General features: G+C 39.6%; 1 protein-coding gene across 1 annotated transcript; it reads right to left on the reverse strand.

Annotated features, from left to right (window-relative positions):
• Positions 1–272: 272 nt before the first annotated feature.
• C7 (complement C7) lies at positions 273–23730 on the reverse strand. Its single transcript, XM_074856197.1, has 18 exons — positions 23582–23730; positions 23241–23296; positions 22425–22500; positions 21359–21500; positions 20417–20558; positions 19448–19586; positions 18677–18811; positions 17248–17491; positions 16491–16604; positions 15902–16068; positions 14685–14913; positions 13982–14153; positions 13523–13610; positions 12009–12141; positions 10813–11004; positions 8363–8459; positions 3232–3416; positions 273–1599 (listed from the first exon to the last, which is right to left on the reverse strand). The coding sequence occupies exons 1-18, from the start codon at positions 23585–23587 to the stop codon at positions 1412–1414; spliced, it is 2505 nt and encodes an 834-aa protein (XP_074712298.1). The 5' UTR covers positions 23588–23730; the 3' UTR covers positions 273–1411.
• Positions 23731–23771: the final 41 nt, after the last annotated feature.

Here is a 23771-nt window from a genome sequence, read left to right on the forward strand (position 1 = left end):
ATTCACAAAAATTTATGATTTGCTCAAAACCCAAAAAAGGGCCATTAAGTTCCAGGCAGCATTAAGGTCAGGAGGTCCTTTCAGTTAGTGCGGTGGCAACCTTCCCTTCCAACATAGCTGCCCCCAGGAGAGAGAGTGTCCAAGGGAAAGCATACCTCTTTTGTTCTGGCTTAATCCTCATTGCCAGCACCATGGAAAGCAAAGCTTTTCCAGCTGAGGGTAAGGTTTATGTAAGGAAACTTCAGGTTCAAACATGACAACTGAGAGAGGTGTTTCATCTGGTAGGTATTTATTGATAGTAAGAAATAAAATCTGTCTCTTAAAAAGCATACAGGCTTCCTGCCAATAGTATTGCACTTGCTAGATCACCCACTTGCTATCCACTCCTTTGTCCTTGTTTGCATCTGAGAACAGGAAGAAGAGATTGGACTGCCAGGACAGGTACCTGAATGGACTTGCAAGGTACACAATATGTGCGCAAAGATGTCACTGGCTACACTAGACAGCATGCTTAGCTGTGTAAGGAGTGGAAGAGACTTCTTTTATTCAGAAACAGTCTTAGGAGATTGTCCAAAGCTATCTCCAGGGGGACTGCATGTGGAGTGCCTCCATTTCTGTGAAGATACACCTTCCCTAATAGCTGCCTCTGAGAAAGTTTTGCTGTGGTAGAAGGCTTCTGTGTGCAGTGGTCTGTAAGCAAACTGATCGTGGCACAAACATAAATACATGTGACATACAAATGAGTTACCTGTGTTTACAAATGTATCTCATGATGATAGTTATGACAATGTCAAATGGTGATTTTTCATTAAGTGCATCTGTGTACAAGAAGCTGCAAGCATATAAGTCTTCTCATTGCTATTAATGCACATTGTTTTGACCTTTAAGAGCTTCAGGCTCAATGACAGGTTCAATGCTGTGCATACTGCTTGCTCAAATGAACAAGGCATAGTAAGAAGAAGCTACTTTATCAAAAGAGAAGAATGATACATCTTACTCTGTAAAGCTTATTCTTTTTATTTTCAATCTAAATCTACTCAGTGAATGTATATGTTTGTGTGGCTTTAAGAAAAATGTATTTACAACGTCAGACACTGTAATCCATCGCTATAAATGCTACTTTAGCAACTGCACTTCAGCAATATTTTTTAATTCTGATGGAAATGTGAAGTAAACTTGCCAGTGCTAAGTCCAGGATCTAAGCAAGAGCCTTGTCATGAGTGGTAGTGGCTAGTGCAACTCTGACTAATGAAGAGCCTCAGACCCTGATTCAGTGCTGATCAGAGCCAATGAAGTGGACTTCACAGCAGAGCTTACATTTGGTAGAGCAAGGTTCGAAATATGTCCTGCCCAAGAGTTGACACATTTTGACATATCCTGTGGCAATAAGCAAAATGAACCATAACATATCTTATTTGTTCTCTACATCACAGGGCCTTATGCTGACAACGGTGACAGTCTCCCCCCGGCATCTGAGCCGCCCAGCCTCACACTCGGTCATGGTCCAACGGGCAGCAGAGCCGCTCACTTCAGCACAGATCTGGATGCCTCCCTGCTCACATGGCCCATCTTCATCACAAACACAGTTGTTTGATTGCACTAAACAAAAGCACAGAGGAAAAACAGTCAGAATGGCATCTGACTCAACAAAAAACAGACTAAAATGTTTCCAGCAAAACTGTAGTATTGCCAGCAATTTTCTGGAGGGTACTCAGTGCAAGGAAGACATGGACCTGTTGGAGGGGGTCCAGAGGAGAGCCACAGAAATGATCAGAGGGGTGGAACACCTTTCCTAATGGGGACAGGCTGAGAGTGTCAGGGTTGTTCAGCCTGGAGAAGGCTCTGGGGAGACCTTATACTGGCCTTCCAATACTTAAAGGGGGCATATAAGAAAGGTGGGGACAGACTTTTTAATAGATCGTGTAGTGTTAGGACAAGGGGTAATGGTTTTAAACTAGAGGAGGGTAAATTCAAAGTAGATACAAGGAAGAAATTTTTTACAATAAGGGTGATTAAAACACTGGAGCAGGTTACCCAGAGAGGTGTTAGATGCCCCATCCCTGGAAACATTCAAGGCCAGGTTGGAGGGGGCTCCGAGCAATCTGATCTGGTTGAAGATGTCCCTGCTCATTGCAGGGGGTTGGACTAGATGTCCTTTAAAGGTCCCTTCCCAGCTAAAACATTCTACGATTCCATGATTCTTTTCCGAATCAGAAGTAACATTAGATGATATTCAGGTTCAGTGGAAAAACTAGAAGTGGAAATGACTGGTGCACAGCTGGGGCTTCCTCTGCTCAGAGAGACTGATTGTGTTTGTATGAAAAGCTTGCTCAAGGTGCCTGAGATATTGTTCTCAAAGACTTCTCTGATGTTACTGCTTGAACCAGTTCATGTATGTACTGCTCTGAGTCCAGAGAACATGTAAGATGAGAGATCTGTCCTTGGACAGTAACAAACCAATCATTCAGACACTTAAAACTGATATCTTTATTTACATACAGGCAGTGTCACTAAGATTAAAGGATCTACTCCTACAAATAAATGTGCATTTTTGTATCAGTGACAACAGCTAATTAATCAGATAAGAAGAAGATCCCATCTGAGATTTATTTTTCATAACTGTGTCTTTGTTTTGGTGTTGTGGGGGGGGGTTTTTTGTCTGTGTTTGCTGAAGTTCCAGCCAGTTTTGATTTTTTTTTGTTATTATTTTTGTCTGTTCAATCCTGCTAGACAAAACAGATGAACTCATATCAAGTAATCTTTTTTATTTTCAAAACATGACAATAACTGTGCCACTATCTGGGGCACTTCTAAAAACCTAATTTTCTTCTTTATCTTTCCATTTCTGGCAACCCTCCATTAAATGCAATGTAGTGCAGGACACTCAGAGCAATTAGATCAGGGAATTTGAAAACTTCCACTTCAGACAGATTGCAAAAGACTGGGACTATTTCCTCTGAGGGAAGAGACATTCACCTTTGATCATAATATGAGAAACTGGGGATAGGCAGTGAAGTACAAACAAAAGTAAATGGCTTTCCTAGACCTTCCTGCCATGTTTGGACACCAAACACCGGGCTGATGGTTTGAACCAGCTTAGCAGTGCCTTGTGCTTGAGATGGTCTGGAGATACTATACCAGGACAGACCTACAGCTAATGTGTAACTGGGGATAAAGCTTTCATTTTGGTTATAAAACTGATTTTGCTTACAATTGTGAAGAATCTCTTACCATCACATTTTTCCCATGAACGGCATGATCCACATGGTATTTCAGCTGCATGAGGTCTTCTGCAGTTTTCTGCATTAGTAAGAGAATATTTTCTGCCCATGCACTCCAAGGCATGCATCTTGCAAACAGTTAAAGGTGTGTTTCTCTTGGTTCTTTGGTCTGTAGCACAGGTGTCCAGGGAAGGACTGAAAACAAAAACAGGGATCATGCTATTTAAATGTGCTTTATCTTAGTACCTCTTAAAAATTGCTGAGGGAGTGGAAAACATTCACGGTCCAGTTCCAATTTCCCTGTTCATTGAAGTACATACTAAAAGTTCAGCAAGGGAACTCGAGACATAGACATGTGAATAATTCCAACTCCTTCCTTTTCCACAGGATGCACCTCAGCTGAGCCAGGATCTGTTCCCTCTGAAGGGCAGGGATATTACTGGGTATTTGCCATTGACCTCAGTAGCAGTGAGAGTGAGACTTTAATTAAAAAGAGATCAGATCTCAATTATTCTCTAATATATTACACATGCATGCACCTAAGTACATACAGAGAAAACATTTCATATACATGTAATGATATATTCACATGCACATATATTAAAATATTTTCCAAGTATTTCTTAATTATAAGATATTAAAATATAAAGACCTTTTCTCTGCTGTCCTTTAAAAGCCTCAGCTTTTGCTAAATAAAATGTTATGATCTAACATCATAGACCAAAGATATTTCTGAAAATACACATACATCTCCACATAGATTTTATGAAAAATCTGCTCTATTTATCCAGGGAATTTGCTTCTTTATTTCTTGAAATTCAGATATTGTTCTAACACCCACAAAAATTAGCTTGTAAAAATGGTAATAACAATTCTCAGACAATGTTAAACAATGTCTGCTTTGAGTACAGTTCCAGGAAATTGTCATCATTTCTGTTTCATGCTGTAAGTGTAGGAGGGCAGTAAAAAGCCCTTCCATTATTTCTGGATTTTAATCTCAAACCCCAAGCTTCTCCACTTGTTCTCAATGCAATCAGTGTCATCTGTGCAAAGTGAACAAAAAAAAAGTGCCTCTCTGGAGAAGGGCATGCCTGTGCATTCCTCGATGCACTTTACAGCCACAAGTAAGGTGCTAGGGCAGGGTATGAGAAAGCGGAGACGTGCTCCCAGGGGATGGAGAGCTTTGAAATACAGTGCCAAAGGTTTATTTTCAGCACAGATCCTCCTTTTGATCTCACAAACACTCCCAACAGAAAATTCTAGTGTCTAATGGGTCAGTTCTGAGAGTCAACCTCTGATAAACAGGTGTTTGGTGGGGAGGAGAGTCTGATGATGAACAGGGAAATGGCCCTAATGATCTTCAGGAGACTGCCTGAAGGAGAGGGTAACAGTCCTTGAGAAAGTAGCTTATCAGGGTAATGAAGAGGAATTTGGAAGAGGGAAGGTCTAGTAAGAAAGTCCTGACTCAAATCTTGCTTACTTGCTGGCCATGTGTTAAGGTAATTTTTCTTTTTTTTTTTTTTTTTTTCTTTTCCTGGGAATTAGGAAGTGCTTTTTGGTAGATCTATAAATAAGACACTGAGGAAAAGTGCCTGGTCCAAGCTTTGGGACTGGCTCTTTGAGAGAGCGTTTTGAAGCCTCTTAAAAGAGCTGGCTTTACAGAAACCTTAAACTACCTGTAACATAGTGTACCTTTAAGATATTTAAAATTTGGCACAGAGTTTATTAGCTGAGCCTGAAAACTTTGCTGCATCTAACTGCAACCAAATATGTCTTCAAAAATTATTAACTGTATGATATCTCCTACTTAAGTTAGCGTCCTCAACTGCAATGAGTCCTTTAACTGCTGTGCTTAGTCAAAATACCAGCCACTAAATCTCTAGTAAAGTTTGTTGCCTCATTTCTGAGGGACATTTCATATTCTGACGGACAACAAGAGGACAACCCAATGGATATGCAGCACCAAGCAGCTGCTAAAGGAAGCTGGTGCATCTGTCTGTATTACATTGTTTGCTTGTCTGGCTTCACAGCCTATGTGTTAGTGGTGTGCTGATTTATAATGTGAAAGTTATCTTTGCAGACAGAGGTATGAGAAAAACTTCATCTTTAAATATCATCATAAATTTGGAAGAACAAAGTGTGATCCAGGGAAAGCATCTAATCTGTAATTAAGTTGTTTATTATGTTTAAAATTGTTCAGAAGCCTTCTTTATTTGCTTGAGTGATAAATCTCAATATCTGAGTCTTAATGTCAAAATCATGTACACAAGGCAGCTTAATTTTGCTGAAAAGATTAAGGCCAGACACAAGAGCACTGATCTGTCTGCTTTGCACCACTTTAGCAATGCCCAAAGAGGGGAGGGAGGCTGCTTTAACCAGCTGCCAAAGGTTGAACCCGGGAAGTTCATGGTCCATGTTGCCAGTCTCTCATTGTGGTATAATGCCTCAAACTGTCTTGAGAGTGCTCCACATATTTGCTATATCTGGGTCAGCTGGGAGAAAGCCAGTGGAAATCAACATGTTCAGATGCATAAGAAAAAGGATGGAGAATCTGTACTCATAAGAAAAATTAATAATTTGTACTATTGCTGAGAAAGAATATTACAGGGCTGGGAGCATCACAGCAGTGCAATAAAAATTATTAGAGGCAAGGAAGAATGATTGTGTAAAGTGAATGTGAGAAATTCAATACCTTTTATCTGAAAAAGAAGGTTTGTATAAGAACAAGCTTTTTACTAAAACACATATTGTAAGAAATGAAATAGCATATGTAAGTCAGCAAATACCTTCTCTCCCTTTCACCTACAATGAGAGGCAGGCAACTTTCAGTGAAACTAAAAAGTGAAAAATTCATCATGCTGGTAATTATTTTAACTTCTTAAAATTATATTTAACACCGTAAGTTTTAATATAACAACACAGGCCAACAGCTCTGAGAGAGACATAGATGCTACACAAATAAATTTGGAGGAAAAAAGAGGAGATAGTATTTTAAAGTTATCAAATCTCATGTTTCACTGTGGAGATAGTCTTTAGCTACTGGAGACTGAGGTTTCATCTGAATTAACACACTAACTGTGCTTTGACCCCTTCCTTGCACTAGGGCCAATTCACACAGAATAGCTGGATAGCTGGTGTTCATACTGTTGAACTCTCTTTTCCCCCAAAAGATGGGGACTGCATGAGACTGGAATGATCCCTGACCCTAGTAACTCCTGCACTGTGCCTGAGAATTATCCAGTAGTTGACCCTTGCCAAAGTTCTGCTTTAGCAATTTAGCAGCTCTGGTGCTCAGAATCATTACCTTGCTCTAACTGATGAGGATAGATGTGGCCTAAGGCAACAAATAACAAGGGACAAATTACCCCACACCAGCCTGTTGTAGGATTCTTGTGCTGTCCTGGGAAGTCTTTGTTGCTAGTCTCTTGGAAACTGAAAGGACGTAGGATGGGTCTGAAACCATGATGTTCCTGAATTCCCACACGAAATCTGGTTCCCAGCTCTCTTCCAAGCAGAGGCTGCTGCTGAAGGTCACTGCCACAGCAAAGCAAGCCAAGTTACTTCTGCTCTCTGTGGAAGGACCAAGATCTGCTTATATGCCTTACTCCTACAGCCTTAACAGGCTGTCAGATTAGTCTGCTTTGACAGCTGATGATTTATCCTTCTATTATTAGATGTGTTATTTCAAGACAGTGAAAAGATGGCATCAGGTAACAGAAATGACTGTTATCTATCTTCCTGCCATTTTGAACATAATTATAAAAAATAGAAACAGGCAAGTAGTAGATTAGTTATAACTGAAGCCTGAATGCATAAGTGAACATAATCAATTTAACTTACAAGGTTATTGTGACTCTGCCCAATGCCTTCCCTAGCACTGTGGACTCCCCTCATTATCTACGTAACTAACCTCAACACACCCATGAACCAGAGGAGGGATTGTTGCCTCACTTTAATGAGTATTGACACAAAAAGAGTAGAACCAGATTATTTAAAATATTTAGGTGTTTAAGCACAGGAATAGAGTCCTAGCAGAGTTGTTACAAACCTGGCACTTACCTTTGCATGCAAGACAATAGGTTCAGACCCTAGGGAAGTGTCTAGTGGTCTACAAAAAACTGAAATAAGCTCACCAATTTTAATTTTGAGATGTTCAAAGTGTGGTAATTTTGACTTAGAACCAGAGTAACCATGCAGGGCACTCTTGAACTATATGGCTGACAGAAAGTACACATACTCCACTGAGAAGTGCTACCTTGAAATAACTTCAGGCAACAAAGATTTCTCTGCCTACTACACAAGGATAAGACAAATTTGGCATGTTATGCTAGAGTTTCCAAACTGCTCAGCACCTGCTGTGGCATAAACCTGGCCACATTTCATATCCAGAGCTCCTGTGATGACTTTATAGGAGACTTCATCCAGTCTATCAAAACCAGCCCAGATGTTGGAGTGCTGAGCTCTTTGGTACATCTGGCCATCAGCTCCAGGTGATCTCAGGTGTCTTCTTGTTACTCCTCTGTTTTGGTTCTGTTACCTCCATGTTTAACAAAGAACTGAGAGAGTTACACATTTCCTTACATTTCTCCTGCATCGATCATTGCAGAATATAGGCTTAGATCAAACAGGAAAAAATAAACTCTGGTCTGAAAGTTATGAGGTCAGGAAAAGTGATGTGACTGGTCTGTACAAACTGCTATGTAAATGGGAGATTAGATTATTGTGCCTTTCATAATTCTCCAGTCTCTCAGCAGGGAAATGAAATCTGCTTTATTTCACTAGCTTACTGCTTTGATGTTTTATGTCCCAAGGGCCTCTGTTCTAACTTATCGTCAATCTTCTAAATCTTCAAAATATCATTTTATCTTTTTCCATCTATTTCACAGATCAAGTGGAGCTGAAATTATCCCTTCACCTTCTGTCATCCAACCAAATTCCATCACTGCTAAAACCCACTGACAGCTCTGACAAGGCAGGTAAGTGATGAACAGGACATTGATTGAGCTGTAAAGCAAACAAGGTACAATGCCTCCTTCTCATATGAGTAAAGCTTTCTCATCTGTCACGGACTGAAGACTTAAAAAATTTAATTGGTCTTGAATAAAGTGAGAAAGTCATTGTCAAATTCAGCTTGAACTTACCCACATTCATAGGGCATTTTGCACACGCATTGCGACTGATGCACTTTCTCCCATGGCTGACATTTAGGCTCTGTCACTTCTGGTTTCACACTGGGCACTGAAGTAGAAGAACACAGACAGTGTTATTAAGGGTCAGAAAAACAAGGGCTGTTAAAGGTCTACTCCGAAATTATCCTATCAGTTGAGCTTAAAACGCACTGAATTATACAACCATGACATAAAGTCATATCCTGCATGTTCAATAAAAGCATCTACTGTGTGGAAGGAATCAACACTATTAAAAAGATATGATACACTTTGCAAAGTTACTGTTCAGTAATTTATCCACGGGTCATGAGTCAGATGGAGGGAGACAGGTACTATGCTGAAGCTTAAACATTCATCTCATTTCTGCAGCAGCTGTTTTTTTCTGATAAATTTAGCAGTGCTGAATGATCGCTGGCAACAGCTTTATCATTAGGTTTCAGAGTTACTGGCTTCACCACTGTCTAAGGCTCCAAAGTCGTATGTAGAAATGTGAACATGAATATCTTTATACACTGATGATAATGAAAACTACAAGTTCCATCATTAGTCCTCAATCTGCACTAACTTTAAAAATAAAAGCAATAGTGATTCTTGGGGAATTTTTGTGATTGCACACGTACTGTTCTTTGAGTGCAGTTGTATTCCAAGCTTGAAAATGAAATAGGCCTTTGCTAAACATTCCTCTGGAGATTTCTGTGTCAAGTAATGGCAAGACTTTGCTAAATCTGTACGGACACACTTTCTGAGAAAGCTTTATCCTGATTTGTTTTTTAGATAGATTTCTGTAGTTTCCTACTTTACATGAAACTTTAATACCATTGAACATTGTTACCTAAAAAAAATTTTTTTAAATCTCCCTTATGGATTAAGACTTGCCAAGCAAAACAGACAGGCAGAAATTGCCAGAGAAGGTGAAAAAAAAAAAAAAGAATTTTCAATGCAGAAAACAGGTGTACCCATCTGCCTGCAGAGGGGAAATTTCCGCCAAAAATCACTGCATTGTCTCCACCCCTAGAGCTGTTGGTTGTATAGTTGACTACTACTGACACTATTGCTGACTAAATACTCTCATCCAAAAATATGTGTCACTGTGTCTGTGTATACATTATCTTCTTAATTTTTACCCTTCTTATCTTATATTCCTTTGCTTTTTAACTGTCATTCTAATTGTTATTCTAATCTAATTGCGGTCCCTTTTTTGATTTTTAACTTTTGTACTAAAGTAATGCTCCCATACGATCAGGCAGAAGCTGTTTCTAAAGAGGGAAGTACTTGAAACTGGTTCTACTTACTACAGAATTTGAATACATGATGTAACAAAAAATGATGAAAATCAGTCACTAAGGCTGAGCCTAAGGAGTAATTTACAACAGTATGTCAGACTGGTACTTTAGCACTTGAGCAGCAGTGAGCCGTTTATGTACAGCTATGTTATTCCTTCTGAAATTCTTATGCTTCCTGTGCATATGGATATGACACAGTGGCTGATGACTCACAGGACCCTTGCCTTTTGAGGTCTGACTGTCACCTGCCCCATCCCTCAGTTGAGGCAACTTCAGGCAGCAGTTGGTTGATAAAGAGAGGACAGACATGAATTGTAGGAGACATGCCTAGTCTTCTACAGTAGTGGCAGTTGTCCCCAGGCAAGGGTCTCTGCAGGGATATGAGAACATCTGGGCTCTCGGCTGAAGATGCGACTGGCTTGAAGCAGCAAGCTGCTTGGATGCCTCTATGTCACTGATCAGCATCACAGGAGTGCTCAAGAGAAAGCCTCACCTGCCTTCCAACAGCTGGAAAAGATGACTTAGAGACGCTGTATGCTATAGCCCGTTTCCCTCTCTGTCAGTGCCTGCCAGTATCAACCCACAGTTTAAACAATTGTTACAATGAACTTGAAGCAGCCTTTTCCCATTGCTTCCAGTTCCTGAAGATTTACTCCATATCCACTGTGTGACTGTCAGATGAACAAAAGGAGTCAGTCAGCCCTGTCGTTTTCTGCCATGAGAGGCCATGGTGCACTGAACAGCTTTCAGATATGAAAGCTGTATCTCTAAGGTGCAGCTCACATGGTGGTGGTATTACACAACATAGGTGGAAAATGAAGTACACTTGGGTGGCAGAATAGGCAGCATACATCCCAGGCAATCTCTTAAAATACTGTTAGTAAAAATACTTGATAGCAATAGCAGAGTGGAAAGCAAAAAGCTGTAAGGAAACCTCACAAGAAATGTCTTAGGGCATCTTTTTTGAACAGCCCACAGAAAACACACACTCCTGTTTTCTGTGCTTCCTGATGGTGATTTCAGTATGGCTTCTCTATCACTATATAATTTGTAACTCTGTCTATTTTTTTTACTATACAAGCCATAGTCTGTCCAGGAAAGAAACACCTGCATTGCACTTGGAGGAGTACAATGGCTTACCTGGTCTCTTGCACTGGATAGTGTTCATGTCAGGAGACCACTTGAGACTGGGCTCACACAGAATGGAGCGTGCCCCTTCTAAGTGCATACCATGTGGACAAGACAGAGTTATTCTCTCACCAATCTCATACAGAGGTTTCCATGGCTCTCCTTGCAAACCCCACTCCAGGACAGGCAGGGGACAAGCAGTTTCTAAGGATTGAAGCATTTGAGATAACCACAGTGAAACAGTGGATTGCAGAAAGCAGTCACATATTTTATCTTCTCCTACATTCCTTAACAAATTGAATGGTAAGATTAGCTGATTTTTCTGTAGAAACATATCAACCATGTTAGCCCAGGATATTAACTCATCACACCAGCCAAACATGTGCAATAGCAAGGACAGAGTGACAATATGTTCTCCCACTGCCTGCAGGTTCAGCCCTAGCTTGAAGAGGGCTTCTCTGTTCTTAGGACTCATGTTTCTGTAGAGGGTTCATACTAGAGAGTAACATCCTAGAAGAGAGAGGTCATACATACAGGATCCTTGGAGACCATGTACTGATACACAAAGAGATGGCATTTAAACAGTGTGGACTAGCATTTGTGGGCAGTCAGTCCTGGTTGGAGGGAGGAAAGGATGGTGTTGAACTGCAGGTCTGGAAATTCCCAAGTCTGTATGATCACACTCCAGGTTGACTCACAAATAAAATATGCAGAGGAAAAAAGAAACCCTAATGGTTCCTGACCAGGTTAGAGAAAAAGAGTGAAGTGAGGAGATCATCCAAGACATAAAGTGACCCTTGGAGTTGTGTTCTTACAAGGCAGTTAAAGAACAGTCGTTGCCCGCTGCTGCCACTGGACCTTTTCCTCGGTTGGCTTTAGACATAGACTCATTCCCATGGTTCTTGGATATAGCCACAGGAGTGAATTAAACAACAAAGTTTGTTTCTGCAGGAAGTAATTCCTGGACTGGAATTTAGTCTCGCTTACTTCCAGCCTTCCTTAAAACCAGACCTTATGGTCATGTTTCTATTTCAGTATTACAATATATGGTATAAAATAAAAGTTAATTTAGACCTGATTATGCCTAGGGAACTGGTAAATGCAGGTGTGTGTTTTCCCCCATTGTTGTTGGAAAGCAGTGTTCAGAGATGTTTCACTGGAATTCAGGAATGGAGTTGTATATCAAACCAAGAATCTGTTAGACATACCCTGGCAATATCTGTCTCCAACTTGCCACTGTAAATTACTGCCACACTTAGCAACAGGATCACCAACAAGAGAATATCCATGTTTGCAAGCATAAACAATGCTTTTCCCAACAGGGTATGAGTTCTCAGCATTCTGAAAGAAAAAGAACAGGTGAAATTTTGAGTATACAGTCTAAGAACCACCAGCAGAGTTGAACTCCCTTTGATTCTGGGATGCGGTAGCTGAGGACAGTGAGAAGTGTTAACACCAGTCTACGGTGCACTGCTGGGAGTGTCTGGAATACTGGGGGCAATTCTGGTTATCAATAGTCAGTAAATGGGATCAAAATGGAGACGATGCTGCAAATAAATTGGTAGAATACAGAACATTTGGGCTACCTTAACTGAGCAAAGGGAGGGTCAGAGTTGAAGATAACCTGTGACAGGGGTCTGGCAGTGGTACATCAGTGATGGAACAGTGCTTTCCTAACAGTGTATAAACTGACTGCAAATATGGCTGTTATCAAGCATTAGAGGGGGAACATAAGCTCTTGAACAGCCTTCCAGGGGGATCAGTGGAGAGTATATGGCTTTGCTAATTCTTAGGATGGCATGTTATCAGCTTGCTAAAGGTTAATGTGATATGGCCACTCAAAAGAGCTGGACTTGAAGACACAAGTCTTTTCTCATTTTATATCCCACTCTCTTCTAAGGAGTGATCTTATGAAAAATTGAGAGTACTCCTCAAATTGCAGGGTTTGTTTGTGAACCAAAATATCAATATAGGAGATGACTATTGATTACCCACAAAAAAATCACTGGCAAAGAGGGAGCACAAAATTTTGGATCTTGCCTCAGGTTGCAGTTGTGCAGAGGCAACTAATGGATTTTGAACTAATCCTTTTATCTATTTATTGGGCAAAAAGACTCTAGACAGCCTCATAACATGCAGAAGGCATAATCCATTCTTCCAAGGGAGGAATTTAGTCTCCCTTGCTAAACAGGCCCAAGTTACAGTCATCCAAATACCTTGTCAGATCATAGTTTCACCAGGGAACAAGAAAGTGCAATGGTGAGTTACAGCATGTAGAATGAAGATTCCTAAAATCTGATTATAATTTTGCTATGGACTTGCAGGATGAGCTTGGACAGTTTACATTCTGTGTTGTTTTTTCTCTAGTTTTCTGTGCTTTAATATGTAATTCATGTGACTCAGAAAATTTTTAATATGTGTATAGGGTAAAGAACAAGTAGGTTACTTTTCTCTGTAGGTACCATGGTCCAGAAAAGCAAAGATTTTGTTCTGGTTTTAGGGGTGGGCCTTTTTTGGTTTTCTTTTATTTTTAGTAAGAAATCTTGGCTAAGGTCATGTAAACTTCAGTCAGGGAGAAATGCTGACAGAGCTGCTATACAGTAGCTCTGATACCAAGCTTACCAAGATAAATACAAATTTGCAAGTGAATATCTGTATTAACTGTAATAGAGACACTGCAGGTAGGAATAGGACAGAAAAGAGAGTAATAGAAATAACTTACTTGAACAAATCCATTTTCCAAGAGAGGAGGACGTGAACAGAACTCTGTAGGAGTTATGGATAGATCAAAACAATGTGGTTCAATCAAGCTATGAAGCAAACAAAAGTATGACTTAGTTTGAATTTAGTCTCCCTTCCTTTCAAAATTCTACACTTCTCAGTGAAGCCCATTTTCAAGACTCTTATGAGTCACATTTACATCACAATTATACTTAAATCAGGCACTGCCAGGCTATCTGAGAGAGTGCTAAATAGAATGGTGTCAAGTTTACTGGCTTTTACCCCATTTTCTACTCTTACCTTGTAGCAGATTCACAGCTTCTGAATTTCATTTTGTTTCAACTTAAATATGAAAGCTCAGTAAGTGATCTTCTTCCCAAATTCAATAGCTTATGCTCCCTTCTGAAATAAATTTTTAAATCTTCCTGTAGTGGTGCTCAAACTGTTTTTTTCTGCTTACCGAAAATGCTGCAACTCTTCATCTTCACATGGTCTGCTTTCATGCTGCTCTCCTACGCAGGCCTTCCCACCACCATGCGGGGAGGGGTTGTTACAGGCTCTACTCCTTGATTTCCTTCCCCCTGAACAAGAACTCCAGGAAGACCAGCAGCTCCAGTGTCCATCAACACCACCTATGCCACATTTGGGAGTATTTCATATTAAACCACTCTGTAGGTGGTTTAAAGGCACAGGCTGTTCAAAGCTAGTGATGGTCCAAACTGTGCCCTTACAGAGAATTTCAGATTGTGTTGATCTAATCTTTCACCTTTCCCAAACTTGCCTTTTACACAAGTATAATTCCACAGTCTATATGACATCAGAGTCTGAGAGAACATAAAAATAGCTATTAGCTACAACTAATAACAAAATTAAAAGGCAAAATTTTTTGAAGTTACTGATACTCATTTTGAGTGGTTAGTATTGTCCACTGTGTTTAACAACAATAACAGTCTTTTGTTAAGTTCCTTGTGTCTGGACATGTTAAGCAAAGACTCAGGCTCAACATGACCCTCCTCATGTTGTATATCTGCAGCGATAACTGACCCAATTAGCCACTGCACATCAGCCACTCATTCAGGTTGTGCAGCGAGGCAAAATGACTCTGGAAGCAGGAGAGCACACTTTGCCACTTCTAAACTCTCACAAGTTTAAAGAGTGCTGACCTGCCTGATCTTGCACAAGAGTTCCCAGCTCACAAGCTGCTCCAAAGGTGTAGGGTTTGCAGTAACACACACACTGAGTTCCTTCCACGGCCACCTCACCACTGTTCTGGCAAGGCTGACATTTGCAGGGATCATTTTCAGCCATATATTCTTCAATGGCTTGTTTTAGGTAATGCTTTTTGACTGAGGAGCAGGGTACTTCCTTTACCAGCTCATATAATGGTGTTAGCTACACACAGTAGAGAAACATTTACATTAAATACTTATAATTGGGATATAAGAGTTTATAAGCACATTTCATCATGCAAAATAATTTGTGATGTATGCTCCTGCACATGGGAGTTGACAGATGCTCTAATTTACTAGCTAGCTATTAGCTTTTTTCTGAAAAGTCAGCTCTGTTTAACAGCAACCCTTAAAGTTAGTGGTAATTTAAACGTATTTGAGCTATGAGATTACAGCTGAGATAAAAGTATAACACAAACCACCAATGTGCAGTAACCTGAATTCTCACCTAGTTATTCTCAGTGTTAAATGCTGGACATTTAAAAAACCCATTATGGTATTTCATTGAGCAGTGATTGAAGGTAACAATAGGCGAAAACATTTTGCATTTCTGTTTCTTATTTTACAATATTCTGTGCTTTTACATTTAATTGAAACCTTTCTGACAGAAATATTTTGGGTTTATGCCATTCTTCAATTTGTGAACAGTTCACAAAAAGGACTTAGACAAGGTAGCAGTGAATATGGCCAAGCCCAACTTTGAAGTGACTGGCTTCCAGAATCTCCAGTTATGCTAAACTTCTGGATGAGAGAGAAGAGGGAGGGATAAAAAGGATACACAGAAGTTGGCAAGCTGAGTGGAAGCCACACAGGCCTGCCAATATGCATTTCAGGTAAGGGGCTATCTCAAATCTGGGCTTTCTCCAATAGCAGGGTGACCCTCTATTCTTAAGCTGAACTCCACTAAAGTCACTCAAGCAGTCTTCAGTAAGATAGTAGGCATTGACCTGCCAAAGGACTTAGATTTGTGATGCAGCTGATCACGTTAGCTTCATGGCATTTTCTTCCCGTGAACTTTTCTTTTTTATAAAGTGATCTGAAAACAAAATGATTGCAGACTACAGCCTGATTAATCAACCACTATAGCTTAATCATTTATCCCCTTGAGGTGATCCCATCTGCTCATCTCTGCTTCAGGAAAAAAGCCTTACCTTTTGTTTAATTACTCTGGGATAGTCTGTCACTGAGCTGGCCCAAAAGGAGTATCTCTGACTGTTCCCAGCAGGATTATCCAGCTCTAGATAACTAAGGCCAGCAACAGCACCTGGGCTTCCTCCTTCTATGTAGGGATCTCCTCTAATCTTATTACCACTGCTTCCTGTAGATTCAGGATGGGAAATACAGAAAATACCAGCATTGCTATATTTACAAATAGAAATAGAAAAAATACATGCAAAAGCTATGCTAGCAAGTAGTGAAAGGACTCATTAGTGCAGATCAACAATCTGTGTCTGGATCAAGAGCTCCTATATTGATAATATATAAGAAATATCTAGTTTTGCAGGTGTCTTGGCAGCCCTGATTTAGGGTGTTCAGAAAAGTGCTAGATACTGGGAAAGCATTAGCAGTGATTGATGAGTACTGGAGAGCCTTTTAAACAAGGCACTTGTTGTCTGGGTTCAGTGTGTTAAGATGGAGTTCAACAAAGTTATCAATACCTATTTCTCATTTTAACAGCAATTTAGGAGGAGATGAAAGATGGAGACATGACAACTGTATGAGTCGCTGTTGAACATTTACCTGAAGAAGTCAGTAGCAGTTCATCCAGTTTGGAGCACTTTACTTTCTTCTTTTTCACAATGAATGCATTCCAGCCTGATGTGGTGCACTCGTACATGTCTGTTATGCTCATACCTGCAGATAATTGATCCATTAACAATACTGTACACAAAAAGTGTGTTGGATTAATTTCTGAGTTTCCCATTGACTTGAGATATCATGAAGTATTATGCCTAAATTAGAAGACAACTAACCAGCACATCCTGTGGGAAGGTCCATGCGTTGCTAAAGCTTATGGATGGAGGCTGAGTGATGGGGAGGTGTATCTGTAAAAGGTTTATTGTTTCTTTCATCACTTTTCTCAGCAGTCCCTAATTCTATAGCACTGCTTCCCACTGAGTACCATCATACATGTCACTCTGGTGTTTGCTCTGTTTATAATTTTTTCTGCTTTACACAGTTTTACTCAACCTTCGTCTCCAAGCAACTTCTAACCTTTAACACTATTTGAGATTTAGATTGGCACCAGCACTCAAGTTTAGCTTGACCAGGTCCTGAACCAACTATCAGATCTTTGCTACCCAGAACACTGCAGGTCACAGATGTTGATCTAGAACTGAATGTTGTGGTTTGAGCACTTTTTCTAATCTTCTTTCTTTTGTCCGTGAGAGAATGTGGTGGCTAGTAGAAGTCAGTTACTTGATTTTAAATGTTAGCTGGGAGAACATGCAAATAAATTTTTATTCTTGTTTATTCACTTAGTTTCTTTGTACTCTACCTTCTGCTTTCATTTTGTCAGTATCCATATAAAAAATAACTTTGTAATGTCCTCCCAGAGATCCAGAGTGTAAGAAATGAGTCCCAAAATGTTCAATAAGTCTTCGGTAGATGTTGTATTCGTAGACAACTGGAAGGTTGGCCAGTTCCTTCCAGAAGGGCTCCGCAAGAGCGAGAAAGTCTGGGCGATTGTTAATAAACTGAGCAACTTCCACACTGTTCTCAACAACCATCAGCTGCTTACTCTGGGGGAAGGAAAATACGTCAGCCATGCTCCATGTCACCATCAGGGTGGTTCTTACTAGCCAGACAACATGCACATTATATTGGCTACTAACCGCCAGCTTTACAGAGCTGTTAGATATGTCTAAGCAATCCACTGAATGCAAAAAGAATACCCTGAAGTTAGGAAATATCTTTTGGACCTTTATTTATAATTGCTGCAACATCTTTCTTTTCTATGATGTACCTGAAAGCCAGCATAGGGACAAAAAAGAAAGGAAAATATCACTCTTCAAAGCTAATGGTGGTTTCCAACACCAGAGGCCTGGCAGTAGCAGGTTAACAGGCCTTGTCTGAAAGCAAATCAGAGGACTAGAGAGGCCTTCTTTGCACCCTGTTTTGTCTAGAGCATCCTTTCTTTGAAAAGGGCTGTAACCATTTTGAGGATGCTGCTGAATTATAAAATCCTATATACCTATACAGTATTGTTCACCTCAGCCTCTCAAAGATGCTTTTGAATATTGTTATGCTAAGTCTCAAAATATGACACTGCTAGTGTGGTAAAATGAGTCTGTCCTCTGTCAGCTTGAGGCCATAAAATGTATACATTTGTTACTTGATTTTATTTGCTATAAGATAGACACTATACTTCATAATTGAGAGTTACTCTCAAATTATTTATTTAATGCTCCTTTTTAAATAAGTCAGAGGCATAAGCACTGTGACCTCCTGGCTGTTTAAGACACCAGATCTCTCTCTTAATGGAGTTCTACTAGTGGAAATATATCATAAAATAAATTAACTTTAATTGCAAAATTACTTCAATTTTTTCGCTCCAAGATACTGACAGAGGTAATAGGAAGAAAAAAAGGCAGCAAATCATTAGAAGAACACAGAAAAGACTGATCAATTATGAGAAGAAGCCAATGTTTTCCTTCCTCAAATAGGGAGAAAAACAGCTAGCAAATAAATAAATTACTAATAAAGAGGTAAAATGGCGAAGGTAAAAACAGCAGCCAACCCTTCTTAATTGATACACAAACCAGTGATCTCTTTCTAAAAGGGTTTTATGGGACTTTTTTGTCATGCACTTTGTGACAAAAATATCTGGATAAAATAAATATTTGCATCTCACTATAAAAGCACGTTAAAAAGATGATGAAAATGTTTATGCAAAATACTAAGCCACAGTGACAACTTATACATACCTTTTGACTGTGTTGCATAATTTTATTCTGTGAATAACTGTGTCCACTGTTTGATTTTTCATACCTCTCTGTGTGTTTCATGTAAGACCAGCTGCTGTTGAAAAACTCATAGCTGAAATCATTCTGAATTTTAACCTAGAAGATGAAAGACAGAATTCTGTATAGTTTCATAAAGGATGTTAAAAAAGATAACTTCTAGAATAGAGCAAGTTCTTCCTGATGCAAAAAATTCGATGTGTTTTTCAGGCTGAATCCATTTCAGATTTCAGAAAAAGTACTGAATGCTATTGGAAAAGCATTACATATAAATTTATATATTTGTATATCAAGTATTTATGTTATGAAGTAAAGTACATTAAGGTTTGATTGACATGTTTTTGATAAATGTGAGACAGACAAAATCTCTGAGACAGTGACTTCAAACAAAGCATATCTCTGGAAGATCTTCACAAAGCACCCAAAAGCCTTGTGCATACAAGATTTCTTAGGGTGATTCAGGCCACTGCTTATTCTAAGGAGATGGCTTTACATTCAATCTAAGTCTGAGAGAATTAGAAATCACATCCAAGGAATTACAATTTTTTTGCTTTTCATTTTAGCAAGATATATAACGGTTTGTATTTCAAAACAATAAGTGAGTGCAGAGAGGGAGAAGGTGTCATTCAGCTGCGTTTAGGGAAGCCTACCTGTCAAGAGACCCTACAAGTTTGCATCATTCTCCCAGTTTTAATCATGACTCCAAGTATAAAGCTGTGCTTAATGAAAATGTACCTGGAAAGTATAAGCAAGAACGCTTTCACTCAGCCTGTAGTATTGTCTCCCATCACCACTAAAGACCTTTCTGCATTGTCCTCCAAAGCTTTTTGTATGTATGACTCTCCCCCTAGTCTCACCAGTAACAGCATCAAAGCTACGTGAAGAAAAACATGAAAGATCATTAAGACAGAGAGGCAGCAAATTATTTTACAGGAGACAAAAATTACAGAGCCATTATAACTGAATGCTGTATCTGCAGATTAAGATCATAAGCTGATTTACCCAAGGAAAGGGGATATTGGCTGATAGACTTTTACACCCACAGAACTGCATTGTGCATAGCATGTTACAACATGGAAAGCAAAATGTTGCTTTTATTTGTCAACAAAAATGAACACATACCAGCATCTCTTAACATTAAGACATTCATATCTATTACAACTGATTTTATTAAGTTTTATTGTTCCAGCAATTAAGGCAACACAGAAACAACAGGGCATCCATTCCAAAATGTTTTTTGTATTATATCTGAATTATATTGCAAATCAAGTGATACCACTACACTAAGGAAACACAAGATAATGATTTTGCTAGGTTGCAGATGGCATGTAAAAAAAGAAATCCATATGGATCCACAGTACTAAATGCAACAGCAATGAACAAAAAGAATGAGCATTGCTGGCTCATTTTTTCCATGCTGATGATCATGTGTTATTGGTTGACGTTTCATTTCATATCTTAAAAGATGTTTTTCAATAGCGAGAATGAAAGATAGAAAGCTTTATTTTGTACTTCAGATCAAAGTGCCTGTACATTCTGGCTTCACCGAGACACTGGCATGATGGAGGCCAGATGAACACTTTTGCATATGGGACATTTTACCATAGGCCCAGAAAGCCTATCTGTACAGCCAGAGTTTGTAAATATAACAAAAATATAAATGCATTTGGCACCAGTGCTACTGAGTTTGGCACAGAACATTACCCTGTTCCTGTAAGTTCTGAATTTGGAGGTGTTTTATCAATATCACATACAGTCGTCTTCTCTTCACATCGATCTTCATCCGCACCATCTTCCTCACAGTCCTGATCTCCATTGCACACAAGAGATCTGCTAATGCACTGACCTAAATCAGAACAAAAATGCATGGGGAAAGGAGAAGTGTTTGTTCCTTTAAAAATAAATCATCTAAAATCAAAGCAAAAGTCCTACTTATCTACTACATTAATTAGCTTGTCACTCCCATGATGAACAGACTGGACCTGGGAGGGCTCGTGAAATAACAGTAAATGTAGACACAAAGAAATAGTGTATAGTACACTTGAGGGAACCACGGCCATTCAAGGCTTATGATAACAAAATAGTTGACTTCTAGATTTATTTCCTGAGCTTTCATCCTTTGACCCTATCACTTGTGATTAACTGTGATTATCTCTCTGGTAGCACCAAAACATGTTTATCATCCTTCTCTGTGATAAACGTCTATCTACTGAGATGTCCTTTTTTGTGAAGGTAATGGGAGCTGCTTGGATACAAGGACTGCTTTAGGGAGCATTAGTTTCCCTGACCCGGTTGATTTCCAGGATGTTTGGATATAGCCTAGAACAGTTTTGAACAATCATGTCTAAGGTTGCATTCCTTAATTACCTTCTCGTAATGAAAAAAAACTGTACTCTGGGGCAAATAGGTAAGGCAGAATGACTTAGAGAGATGACTGGGGCTGCAGCATATTATCTGCAACACTCCAGATGAAATTAAAAACTTGCATAGTTGAGGATGGACAAAAGGAAACATACTCCTAAATCAAATTTATCTGTAGGTCAAGGGTTCTGCAAAGTCATTGCCCATTTACTAAAGTTCAGAGATAACAAGGTTATCTTCTTAACTTTATGACCAGAAAATGGTGAAAAAGATCTTGGATGGTACCTGAGAAACATCTGAACCGATCACCACAGCCATCCTCTGTTGGGCATCCCCTTGTGGGGGTGCATGATCTTGTTTCAAAGGCATCCCCAGGGCAGGGGTTTCCCCCATACTGGCCATAAACTGCTACTGTCCGTCTCCGAATCTGAGTGCAAATCAAGGGAGATCTTAGAAAATCCAAATGCAAAGCAGGAATAGTATACTAGTGTCAAGAACAAGCTACCGGTCTACTGCTATAAGGAAAAGAGACATTCACTATTTTTTCTGAGAACAACCACGCTTCTTATTACCACAATATGGTTACAAACTCTCAAGTTAATAGAAAGACAACTATTTTACCTATAAGGTCTTTAGTCTGATGCATAAGCTTGGCTGGTTTGTTCAAAAATCTAATATGTAACTGAAACCAAGAGAAAGCTGCTGACAAATTTCAGTTTTGTTTTACATTTTTAATAGGACCAATCATGCCTGATATGAAATTGCTAAAGTTCTTCAATGTAAACAATGTCATTGAGGAAGATGATAAAATCTAACATCAAATAGGCTACTTTTTGCTTCTAAAAAGAGTAAGTACTGTCTCATGGCACATCTTTAATTTTGACTAATCCCTTCCTAATTGATGCAATGTCAAAGTAAATGAGAAGGAAAATCAAAAGTGTCTTGTGCATCAATAGAGTTGCACTGTAAAATCATCACCTAGTTTTCATTGAGGATAATACTTTGCAACCAAGTTTTCTTTCCTTGAGACATGACTCCATGAATGAAAAATTAACAGAATTGGTACAAACCAGCATCAGTGGAAGAACATCTCAGTTTACTGAACAGTTCAGTTGAGCTTTTTGGAATGATCACCAAAATAAAAAGTACACAAATTGTTTTACAACATGAATATCAAATCTTTGAAAGGGAACATATTGAAGACAGACTGGAGGATTTCCCTCAGCCTTCTCGTTCTGCTGGGCCTTTTGTCTGACACCTGATTTGGGGTTTTAAAGCAGCTCCTTAACTACTGGGAAAAAATCATGTGTTTATGAAGTCATGACTACAGAAAAGGTGTGTCCGTCTATACCTGGTTTTGAGTACAGCCATCACACTCGGACCAAGGGCCAAAAGAATTCCAACGGCAATGGACTGGAGGGGAAGGGCTGCTCCAGTAGTATTTTTTGCATTAAAAAAAAAAAAAAAGAGGAAATTCATCAGGGATTCCCATCCATAAGCATTAGAGCAAAACTTTCCTAAACAGCAAAGCATGCCTCCAATAACAGGGGTATAATTAGGCTCCCTCTAAAACTCCTTGGATTTGCCTTTCATGTGTAAGAATGAAATCAATCCCAGCTTGGGCTTTCTGGTCACTGAAAAAAAAAGGAAACTAGATACACTCACCTAGCCTGAAGATCAGCAAGAACTTTGTGTAACCATATATAAGCTTCAAAGACCACACATGGCAAAGCAGGAAGAGGCCAGAGCACATCCGGAGATCTGCAGGGAGCTACCAGGGGCTGTGTGTGCCATGGCATGCAGCAGACCTTCCCGCAGCCAGTTTCTCAATGGGAGGCACTGAGGGTGACACCCACCCCAGGGATCAGGGGTGGCTTGGGGTAAGCCCGTGCTGTGTTTCACAGACAGGTGTTGCTGTGGCTAGCACCACAGCTGTGTGCTCTTTTCCCGAAGGGTGGCTGACTCCTCTGGGCAGAGGTAAGGGACATCACAATGTCTCACTCTTGTCCCCACTGCTGGCAGTAGCAGCGCTGACACCAGTGTCTCCTCTCCCAGGAAATATATATGAAGACCCCTTTAAGCCCTGCTCCATGTCATGCACCAGAAATTGTCTGTTAAATTATACATGCTTAGTCTTCAGCATGTGATTCACTAAAGAAATATTCACCTGGAAAAAATGGAAAAGAAGCCTGAAACTTCTATCAACAGAAAAATCCCCAGCACCTGAAAAAAAAGTAAAAGCAAACTTACTTTGCTTTTCTGCTTTTTCTGTTAGCTCATGTAGCTGTTCTAACTTTCTGCAATCTTTACACTAGTCAGCTTAAGAAATAGAGTGTCACACTGATTTTCTTCAGCTTTGTTGTGCAAGCTGTTGCTTTTCAGTCTTCTTCTTTCTTGCAGTACTGCCCAATTACATTTTCAACTAAGTATTTATCCATATAAATTAATATTTCATCGCACTTGCCATATTCACTTCATCAGTAAAAATTAAGTAAGCAATTGTCTTACCTTCATGTTAGATGAAATACTCAGATCTCCAGCAATTACCAGGGAAAATGTACTTCCACTCAATTCAGCAGCCAAAGGCGTCAGTCAGTCTGTCTGCTACTGTATGTCTCTCCTCACTCTGCCTTGCTATTCTGCTTTTCTTTCCCTAAAAAGGCTGAATATTGCCAAGGAATTTTAATCTTAACCCATC

The sequence above is a fragment of the Strix uralensis genome, chromosome Z (assembly GCF_047716275.1).
Source record: "Strix uralensis isolate ZFMK-TIS-50842 chromosome Z, bStrUra1, whole genome shotgun sequence".
Lineage (NCBI taxonomy): Eukaryota > Metazoa > Chordata > Aves > Strigiformes > Strigidae > Strix > Strix uralensis.

Bases quoted from the DNA above. Each gene is read 5' to 3' on its own strand.
- C7 (XM_074856197.1), bottom strand. The intron at 16,069-16,490 runs GTAAATGTTCAA...CTGAATCTACAG, and splicing joins ACTGCTACTGACTTCTTCAG to GAAGCAGTGGTAATAAGATT. The intron at 14,154-14,684 runs GTCAGCACTCTT...AATGTGGCATAG, and splicing joins TCTTGTGCAAGATCAGGCAG to GTGGTGTTGATGGACACTGG.